Source organism: Electrona antarctica (assembly GCF_951216825.1).
Source record: "Electrona antarctica genome assembly, chromosome: 19".
NCBI lineage: Eukaryota > Metazoa > Chordata > Actinopteri > Myctophiformes > Myctophidae > Electrona > Electrona antarctica.
In genome coordinates, this window is record NC_136800.1 from 30,536,422 (window position 1) to 30,547,317 (window position 10,896).

General features: G+C 42.6%; 1 protein-coding gene across 2 annotated transcripts; it reads left to right on the plus strand.

Moving 5' to 3' along the window:
• The first annotated feature begins 1,423 nt into the window (after positions 1-1,423).
• Positions 1,424-10,139, plus strand: LOC306943585 (sorting nexin-16-like). Of its 2 annotated transcripts, none has more exons than XM_079530006.1 (8): positions 1,424-1,743; positions 2,194-2,561; positions 4,482-4,568; positions 4,879-5,027; positions 7,468-7,537; positions 7,770-7,906; positions 8,370-8,570; positions 9,578-10,139. In XM_079530006.1, the coding sequence occupies exons 2-8, from the start codon at positions 2,211-2,213 to the stop codon at positions 9,669-9,671; spliced, it is 1,089 nt and encodes a 362-aa protein (XP_079386132.1). In that variant the 5' UTR covers positions 1,424-1,743; positions 2,194-2,210; the 3' UTR covers positions 9,672-10,139. The 2 variants fall into 2 exon arrangements, with proteins under 2 accessions (XP_079386132.1, XP_079386133.1); XM_079530007.1 differs by having other exon boundaries at positions 2,257-2,561.
• The last annotated feature ends 757 nt before the right edge of the window (positions 10,140-10,896 follow it).

The following is a 10,896-nucleotide window of genomic DNA, read 5'->3' on the forward strand; positions in this document are numbered from 1 at the left end:
TTGATTGAAGTATTTATTAACAATTCAATCAATGAGAATTACAGTACATTTCAAGCACAACTCAAAAACTGTTAACTGTGGCATAAAGCATTAGGCCTACCTACACTTGTTTACAATAGGGTCCACCCTTTTCAATTCATCAGAACATGTATAGACGTACAAATATGCACTTCTAACCAAAAACAGGAAATCATCATAAAAGCGGTAAAAAGTGGGAAAAAAACATATAAGGCTACTGTACAGTGAGGGGAAAAGGGGTGGGGGGATTCAGATTTTACGGGGGCCATGCAGTTTCGAATTGCACCCGTCCGTAGGTGCCCTTTGAGAGCGGTTTTGAAGGAGTCAAGGGATTCACATGTCTTAATGACTGGTGGTTCCACATTTTGGTGGCATAGGATCGGAATGAATTTAGTCCCTTGTTTGTGCCGAATCTGGGTTGTACATGGTTTGTCGAACTCAGATGAACTCAGGATGCGTAGTGGAATTTCCCCGTGGCCAGTGCAGGGGATTCCCCTATTTAATAGGGGAATCCCAGCAGGGAGGATATATTAATGGACGGTGGTGAATGGTGATGCAATTTATTAGCTAAGCAAGAAGCGGATCAATATTTGGGGAACCGAAATAGAATTGTTGTAGGCCATATGATGACATAATATGATGACAGCCGTGTGTAGGCTATTGTATAGCCTTGGAAATTGGAATCAGGGGTCTATTTAATGTTCCTTTTCCTGTTATCGACATGTGAGGCTGTGTAATTCGTTCTCTTTCAATTCTCTCTTCCCTATTCTAACTCTTTCTTGAGAGCTTGCACAAAAACGAAAATCACTCACTCGATTATTTTATAGGCAACATGTGACGAAACTGACAATGAATTGATTCTGATCATGACTCATAAGCCATACAGTCAATTAAATTAAATTCAATCCACTGTTACACTATTGAATAGGTGTTTAGAATTAAAACAATGTTAAAATATCCAAATATTATAAACTTGTATTTTATAAGATTATAATAATAAACACTTAGTTACATATAAAGAGGATCTTGTACACACAAAACTCGAGTAGCATTTAGCCTAATTTCTAGTAATTTGTCACGATTTATAAATAGGCCTATTGTCAATATTTCAAATTCTTAAACAAAGGCTACAAACTAAAGCAGTGTTGTAGTGCTATTTTTTAGAAGTGTGGGGACCATGGTGGGGACGCCCCATAAGACACTTGCGCGAACACATAAAAATAAAACCGTGATATTTAACATGATATCTAACATGAATTAACCAACTGAATGTGTTGTCTTTATTTTTTATCTTTATGTGTGTGTTTGTTGTGTATAACTACTTGTTGAGAAATAAAGTTGATAATAAAAAAATAAAAAAGATGCTCCTGAGTCCTGAGCAAGCACGTGATCGTGTTTACGCTCCTGTGTGTGCGACTGCATGTGCGCATCGTTGCCTTTGCCAACCATTGAGAAAAGTTGTAACCCGAATCCAGGGCAGGGGGTGTCACCGTTGTTACCCCCCAGGCCAGAACTACGGTGTCTGTCTACGTGGAATGGATTCAGTGCTACTTTTGGAGTAGCCTATAGAGTTTACACAGAAAGACCGACAGATGAGATGAGACGACAGATATCAAGGTCTACAAAACAACCCCGACCACTTCAGCTCAACCTGAAATAGGCTGTTAAAAGCCAGGGATAAAAAAAACTTCTAGCCGTGCGTGAACGTTAAACGTCACTGAACGCGTGAGTATAGCTATTTTTTCTGTTTCGTTTCTTTATTTACATGATGAATGATATGCAGGCAGGCAGCCGCATAGTATACGCTCCAGACAGAGTGACTACTGTGACTTAGAAAGTGCAGGGGCACTTAGGGCAGGGTATATGTTCACGTCAATAGAGTGCAAACAAAACAATGAGTGATATTAATACTAGTAGGTATAATCATCAAACCACAAACCAGCATCTGTCCAAAAATGCGACTGGCTATCTAAATTGCATTCTTAACAGGCTATATGTTTATAAATAACTCAGCATAACCAACACATTGAACTTGCAACTACTGTATCAAACACAATTGGCAACAAGTGAAGGACTGTGCTAGGGGTTGAGGTAGAGAGTCAGAAGAGTTTTCAGACTGTGCAGAAACATGGGGAGTGAGTCACTGATTTACTGTGCTCCAATTTTAATTCACAGTATTACCAAACTTGGTGATGGCCACCCCGTTTGTCCCTGTCCCCTTCCCTGTGCCACGGTCAGGAGGCTGTCGGTCTTGGTCCAAGAGGACTTCTTCTCCCAGAGGCAGTCATTCCCCCAGTTCCGGGTCCTCCCCTGCCGAAGGGGGCATCCCCTGGGTGAGAGGAGGAGGCGCTGGGTGCTCGGTAGTCCCGGAGCCTGGTCCCAGCATGCTCCAGCCATGCACCAACCCAGAGGAATGCAAGAGAGCTGCAGTGGACGGGTCATCAGTTCTGAAGGACGGGAACCCCAGGAATAGCTGCATGGACAGACCCACCACCCCAACCCTGCTAGGTTATGAGATCATGGAGGAGAGGGCAAAGTTCACAGTAAGGGACGGGTTAACACAGTGGTTCTGAAACCTTTTTAATTTCAAGGACCCCCACCCCCATAACTCTGAGAGCGTACAAATGGAAGCAAATGGACCCATTTGGTTCCATTTGTACGCTCACAGAGTTACAAAACTGTAAGGTTCTAACTGACCACCCCCAAGAAACCCTGGGGTCTCGGGACCCCACTTTTGAGAACCAGTGGGTTAAGAGACAGATTTTTTTATGGTATAAACAGGACTTCCTGATAATGAAGGAAGAACAACTTCAGGCCAGCGGCTTGGAGTAATAAGGGCCGTTCACTAGCACTATAACGATATAACTACATTTATATTGTTGTTGACCATATATAGTATATTTATACTTCGTAAAAACGCCTACTGAGTGGCAAAAAACTACATTCTGGCCTTGACTGCCCATACATGACATAGTTAAACTCACTTTACCACTCAATATGCCACTCACTTTATGCATGCTCATACCCTCTATACACCACATGATAAGTATAACATAATACTGTTCCATGTAGCTCAGTGGATATTTTCAGACCCCGACAACTAGGTAGTCTGCACTAGCGTCACATTCACATTATATGGTTTCCTTTAGTAAAAGACGTGTGTGTGTGTGTGTGTGTGTGTGTGTGTGTGTGTGTGTGTGTGTGTGTGTGTGTGTGTGTGTGTGTGTGTGTGTGTGTGTGTGTGTGTGTGTGTGTGTGTGTGTGTGTGTGTGTGTGTGTATGTGTGTGTGTGTGTGTGTGCGTGCACACGCTTGTGCGCGCATGTGTGTGTGCCTGATGTGTGTGCCATGTGTCATGTGTGTCTGAGTCAAGCCAGTCAGTCACAAGGTGGTGAGTGTGAAGATCTTAACTCAGTTTGAAACAGCATCTGTATTCTCTCTATCTGCCTGGAAGGAGATCAGCTGTTTGCCTCAAAGAGGTCTGTGTGTAATAGAACGTTGTCATCAATACAAATTAATTATTGAGCTACATCTATTTTGAAATAACGTTTTTGCTAAATACTACAGTATCTCCTATTCACTCAAATGTCTACCAGTTTTTATTATTATAAAATAATAATTATGTTTCTGTGATCAAACTTACTTGTTTTTGCTTGCCTTTATTGATAATAGTAGATTGACAGGAAATAGGGAGAGAGAGACAGGGAGTGACACGCAGCAAAGGCTGTCAGGATCTGGATTCGAACCTGCGACACACTGTCGGGCAGCCCAGGTGCCCAGACCGCAAGGCCAATATACACAAACAAAGACACAATTAACTTACTTTCCTGTTGAACCCATGTCTCCTGAGCAAATCCTGAACCTTTAATTTGAAATTGTAACCACTGAGCTGATAGGGGCTGCCTGCTTGTTCAGGGGAGAAATAGCATTCACCTTCAGGTCAGAATTTGTGTTAAACCAGAAAAAGGATTGTGTCAAAGGTCATGTCAAACCAGCCATAGGACCACAGGACCAAATACAACCAAACCAGTTGCATACGTTTTATTGTTTTAACAACATAGCTTAGCTTATAAGTTATAACACAGCTATCAGCAACGGATTTAACAATTATCAATCCTCTATCCATCTCTGACAAAGTTCTCTCCATAACCAAATGAAACATTGTAAAATATATACTATTACTCATTCCTCAACGTCATGCGTGATTTGTGGCTTTTGAATGGATGCTTATTTCCCCTGTGTGACAGTGTGTGTGTGTGTGTCCTGATGTTAAGTTTAAGTAAGGATGTATTTGGCAATATTTGTGATGGATGGTTATACGTGGAGGTAACACAGATCCAAGGGGAAACGGAATTCAGTTCCACATTCTGCTATTTTACACAGTAAGTAAGTAACAAACAGGTTTGCTCCACAGGGGATTCGTGCCATCACACCACGTCTGTGTTTGTTTCTGTGTCTGTTCAGGTTTATAAGATCTTGGTGACCGGGAGTCAGGGAGACAGCTGGGTGATCTTCAGAAGGTACGCTGACTTCTCCAGGCTCAATGACAGGGTGAGAAGCTGCAAACAATGTCACCCATCACCACATTCTGTTTACTCTGTATGCACCATTGTTTCATTTGTCAACAATCAAAGGCCTTAAGGAGGTAGCCTTGAATTGGCCATAGGGGTTAAAATATGTAGGAATAAATATGTAAATCTGTGTGATATAGGTATTTTCAGGAAGACCTGTGTAACTTTGCTTTCATTGTACGATAAGTCTGAGTGGGTATACTGTATATTGTCTTAGCTCTTTTTTAGTGCATTTACTTAAAAAAAAAAAAAAAAAAAAACTTTATTGGACGTGTGCTGTGTCTCTGCAGATGAAAGAAGTTTTCCCCAGGTTCCGTCTGGCTCTGCCCCCCAAGCGCTGGTTTAAAGACAACTACGACATGGACTTTTTAGAGGAGAGGCAGATCGGACTTCAGACCTTCCTACAGAATTTGATAGCTCATAAAGACATCATCAACAGGTACACAATATTCTCTCTCTCTCTCACACACACACACACACACACACACACACACACACACACACACACACACACACACACACACACACACACACACACACACACACACACACACACACACACACACACACACACACACTTCTGTTTTAAAAGGTAGGGTAAGTGATTTTCTTTGGCTATATTGTGATAGTACTCATTGCTAGAGTGTTTGTTCAGTAACAGGAGTCTCCATGTCTCTCCTGCTTTTTATTAAACAGAAAATGCTTTTTCAGGTTGGGATACGGGCCCAATTTTATCCAATCAGGTTGTTAGAGAACGCAGTCAGGATACAGTTTAAACTAGAAAGGTCGCAATTTAAAAAAATTGCAAAGTGTGGTTGCCGCAGTGGCTTACATATGCCCCTCCCACTGATATTGCCAGCCAATTACAATGTCACGTCACCCCTGCGATCATGCGTAAGTAATTCGGAGGGGATTTATCTTGTTTTTGCACCATACGGTTACATTTTTGGCATTTGCGGCGCCCCCTATGGATGAAAATAGAATTGCTTTTGGAACTTGGTTGATTGAACCACCCGCGACATGTGATTACAATTTGGGATGGATCGGACATTCTGTTCGTGATTTATGGAATTTTTTGTAAAATAAGCCCCTCCTACTAACTCCGGACGACGATTACGGCCGAACGATACGCACTACCAAAATTCTGCAGTTGGTGTTTTAATCGGATAGGTCCGGAGATCATATGTGCCGACTTTTGTGAGATTTGGACAAAATATGTAGGAGGAGGAGCATAAAGTGTGTTTAGGAGAAAATTCAAAATGGCGGAAAATCTATCATGACGCAAATGGGCGTGGCCTTTATGGGGAGATGCGTCATGACCCAAGGAAGTCAGGGAAAAATAAGTTTGATTTTACGACGTACAGTTCAAGAGTTATAAGCCAAAACGTAAAGTGGGCTGTTATAGCGCCACCATGAGGCCGACCGATAACATTATAAGTTGATTAATTTTAGTAATTATTATGAACCTACCCTCCAAGTTTTGTAACTATAGTGCTTACAGTCTCTGAGGAAAAAATACTTGAATGTGAGAAAATGCGAAAAATCGCATTTCCCATTCATGTCAATGGGGAAATTTAATTCACCAATAAATTAATATCAATTAAACTATACAACATTTCTCTTAAAAGAAATACAAGCACATCCTTCCCGATGAAGCCGGTCAATTTGAGATATGGCTCAAGTGTGTACAGTCAAAACTGTGGGAGGAGTAGTGCGTCAAAAAAAAGGTTACTCTAGTGGAATAATAAAGTGTTACAATTGCAATAGTCTGGTTGCCCTGTTAGGGCAACCACACTAACAAGTGGGATTGTAAGTGATGACAAAGAATTGAGCAGACAAAATTGGAACTGGAACACTATAAAAAAAATAAGCTGATAAATGGCTATTCTCTCCTGATTGGATGACATTTTGGCACCTACCTGAAAATGTATTTTCTGTTTATTAAAGAGCTGGAGAGACATGGAGACCTCTGTTACTGAATAAACACTATAGCAATGATTACTATCAGAATATAGTGATTTTTGGGAGGGGGGGGGGGGGGGGGGGGGCACGGTGGCACAGTCGGCAGTGCTGTCGCCTCACAGCTAGAAGGTCCTGGGTTCGATTCCCGCTGGGGGCGTGCTCTCTCCTCCGCGTCATACCCGAGGTGGGGTTGACGAAAGGGCCCTTCTGTGTGGAGTTTGCATGTTCTCCCCGTGTCCCCTAGGGTAGGTACCCTCACAAAAACATGCAGTCCTGGTCTCTAAACTACCTCCCCCTGGCCAGCCTGACGGAGGGGAAAGGAACTGGTTGGAATAACGTGCGTGCTCTCTCCTCCGCGTCATACCCGAGGTGGGGTTGACGAAAGGGCCCTTCTGTGTGGAGTTTGCATGTTCTCCCCGTGTCCCCTAGGGTAGGTACCCTCACAAAAACATGCAGTCCTGGTCTCTAAACTACCTCCCCCTGGCCAGCCTGACGGAGGGGAAAGGAACTGGTTGGAATAACGTGTTCCTTCCATGCGCTACATCCGGCCGGGGAAACTCTCCCCTGTCAGGTGAAAAGAAGCAGCTTTGACTCCTCATGCATAGAAAGAAGCATGAGGTCAGTCCGCTGCCCCCCCAGGTTGGCAGAGGAAGTGTAGCGCCCAGGATAACATTAGATAATTGACACTGGGTGAAAAAAAGGGGTTGCAAAAATCGTGGGAAAAAAAAATATATGTTTTTGTTTTGTTTTAACTTTTAACCAAAAAATATCACTTTACCCTACTTGTAGGATTCAGGATTCAGGTTAGAATTAGAGTTACAGTATGTCACTGTTAGGGTAAAGTAAAAAGTTTATGTTTTGCCATGTAGAGGTGATGATCTACTGAAATGCACTTAACTGTTCTCTTCCTCCTCCAGTGAAGCGGTTAGACAATTCCTGTGTCTAGACGAGCCGCCAGGCCCATTCGACAGTCTGGAAGAGAGCAGGGTGAGATCTTCCTGAGTATTTTGTTTAACTTTTCAATGGGAGCACCATGTTTTTTGGAAGCCCCTGCAGTGTGATAAGGCGTTGAGTGTTTATTTTGTGCTTGTGTGTTGAGTAGATCTGCTATTTTCACGGAAAATAAATAAATAATCGTTTATTAATTGTAATCAGGCAAAAGTTGTATATGAACCATACAGTGTGTTGTTTGGTGAGCTCAGGTTTCTTTTGCACCCAGGCTTTCTGTGAAACACTAGAAGAGACCAACCATCGCCTCCAGGGGGAGCTGCTGGACAAACAGAGAGAAATTGACCGTTTGAAACTTGCTCTGGAGGAAAAGGAAGAGCACATTGGAGTCCTGGAGAAAACAGTCAAGTAAAGATCTTCTTTGCTAGATCAAGTATCATTGTCTGTCCCTGTCCCTGCATGCTGAAAGTGTGAGGATATTAACATGTGTACATTACACCGGTGGTTCTCAAACATTTTCATGTCATGGACAGCCAGATTCTTATGTATTTATGGCCCCTGACCCTGATTTGAAAATAGTTTATGACAGGGACCCCCAAGCCGATCTACAACCTCACAATACGTCACAATCCGCCAGGTTATGAGATTGTAAATCGGTTCTTTTGAATAGCCAAAATATAAAATAGGGGTTACGTGTTTAAACTGTTCCTTGTTTTGTTGGGGACCACCTAGAATCCCTTCAAGGACCTCTCGGCCCCCAGACCGCACTTTGAGAACCATTGGCCTAGGCATTATATATATGTTAATTGGTGTGTAATGCACAGGCCTTTCTTTCTGTGCTGACATTAATTTATTTGTGGTTCCTTCTCAGTGGCCTGTCTCTATGTCCAGACAGTTCTAGCAGCTGTGGGCTATCAGCTGTGGGCGTTAACACAGAATCTGCCCAAGACGGTAAGGACGCAGAGGCCAGCAAAGATAGACTGCAAGACACAGATATGAATGCAGAGGTAGACGACACAGGCAGGAGATCCTCAGGAACCGAGACTGACCCAGAGTCCAGTCCAGGAGAAAGGTATGGGTAATACATTATTTTGGGAGCATTTAAGACGGTATGTGTGCAGACCTTCTCCTTTTGTTATCTCCACTGATGCTATTCAGAGGCGTGCCCAGGGGGTGGCCTCGGGTGGCACAGGCCACGCCCAGGGGGTGGCCTCGGGTGGCACAGGCCACGCCCAGGGGGTGGCCTCGGGTGGCACAGGCCACGCCCAGGGGGTGGCCTCGGGTGGCACAGGCCACGCCCAGGGGGTGGCCTCGGGTGGCACAGGCCACACCTGAATCAGAGGTGACACCCCATTACACACATTCATTCAATAAATGATGTGCACTATGTCGTCAACACCAGAGCTCTCTGAAATGGGAGCAGATTCTCACAACATAATTTACGATTGCACCCAAATGTTACATTTGTATGGTGCCACACACTTGTGTTTCCATTTGTATGTGTAATTATATTCTAAATCTAACTTATCTATTGTATGACTGTTGATTTAATTTGTCTAAAAAGGTGAAATGTAGAACATTAATACACTGTAATGTTATAAAAGTAGTAGATATTATGGGTAGTAGTGGAGACAAACATGGTTATTAGCCTAATGGTATTACGACGCACGTGCGTGGAGGCGTAAGTGCACGTATGTGTGCATGCCCCAATACGGCCACCACAGTCAAAGAAGACTGGACACCCCACTGTTGCTATTGTCCCCCTAGCATACAGTAGCAGATGTCATGCATAACTCAAAAACACAGTACAGTACATGACTGGAGAAGATGTGTGTTTCTCAAGAGAATTGACTTTTAGGAGGTTCAAGAGAAATTATAGTCTTGTGACCTTTAAGATGTGTGTGTGTGTGTGTGTGTGTGTGTGTGTGTGTGTGTGTGTGTGTGTGTGTGTGTGTGTGTGTGTGTGTGTGTGTGTGTGTGTGTGTGTGTGTGTGTGTGTGTGTGTGTGTGTGTGTGTGTGTGTGTGTGTGTGTGTGTGTGTGTGTGTGTGTGTGTGTGTGTGTGTGTGATCCTCTGCAGGTATGAGGTTCCTGGGTTAATGAAAGGTCATGGAGCGTACTGGAGTACTCACCCATCACACCTTGAATCGAAAGAACAAAATGAAAGGCAGTGAGACTAGAATATCAGAATGTAACACATTCTATTGACAGAACTGGTCTTATTTTAATCTTGTTTCGTTTGATATTATATGAATGTATTTAGATTCCCTGACGACAGCAAAGTGTGTGTGTGTGTGTGTGTGTGTGTGTGTAAAGCAAAGCAAAGTTCTTTGTTTACCCAGGGTGAATGGACTAAGCTCGAGACTTGTTTACAGCCAGACATGAACTGTCAACCCCGTTATATTTGTCTCCTTAATTGTAATTGTGTGTGTGTGTGTGTGTGTGTGTGCGCGTGCGTGCATTGTGTTATCTATTTATAGTGCATCAAGACAGCCATGTGTTATTTATAGTGCATGTGCATCAGACATACGTATGTACACATGCTATATCAAAGAAGTTTATTGTCATGAAGTAAGTGCCTTTGTATTGTTAATCTCATAGTAAGCAAACAACTGTGGTCTACCAAGTAATCTCAGCAATAAAATCAGGTTGTTGTAAAACTCTGATTCGTGGCTGCTGGATTATGTGTTGATTTGTTGCATCTTTGCTGTAAATATGCGAGAATAGACATTTTGTCAGAATATGGCGCTATGGTAACTGTTTCCATAGGTTTATGGAACAAAACTTCAATGAATGGGAATTAGAAAGTTGTGTAAATCAAAAGAAGCTTTTTTTTATGTTCCCACCATCATCAAGGGAATTCCTCCACAAGAACACAAAGCTCACGTCTCATGTAATTATCCATCATTGTGGATCATTTTCATTTTATGTGCCCATAAAAAAGGAAACCTATTTGCTAGTTATTTTAAATGAACAAAAGGTGGAGAATAATTTGTTCCAAAGCTTATCCAGTCGCCTTTCATAAAGAAATAACGAACTCCAGAAACTTGAATGCTAGTGGGCAGTAAACAATCTCTCCTGGCAGGTGCTGTAGTGCAAAACAGATGCAAATGAGCAATAGTCGTAACATTTCTCACATGAGGAAGCTTATTTCGGATCATTTCACTACTGAAATTTATATTGCGTGAAAATCTGTCAGGAAATCTGGCAAAAACAAAGAACAACAGTATTGTTAGAGGTCCTCTAGTCGAGTTACAGTGGTTCCCAAACCTTTTTCAGGGGACCCATTTTTTAAAGATGGAAAAACCAGGCGACCCAATTCCCAATAATGTGTGTGTGTGTGTGTGTGTGTGTGTGTGTGTGCAAAAACATATTTGGGTGACCCAATTGAAATCTCCT

What these genes read in the sequence shown, in the direction of transcription:
- LOC306943585 (XM_079530006.1), top strand. Translation starts at nt 2,211, where the DNA reads ATGGCCACCCCGTTTGTCCCTGTCCCCTTCCCTGTGCCACGGTCAGGA. An exon ending in AGGAGAGGGCAAAGTTCACA is followed by an intron (nt 2,562 to 4,481) that starts GTAAGGGACGGG and finishes GTGTCTGTTCAG; the next exon opens with GTTTATAAGATCTTGGTGAC. An exon ending in GTCCTGGAGAAAACAGTCAA is followed by an intron (nt 7,907 to 8,369) that starts GTAAAGATCTTC and finishes GTTCCTTCTCAG; the next exon opens with TGGCCTGTCTCTATGTCCAG.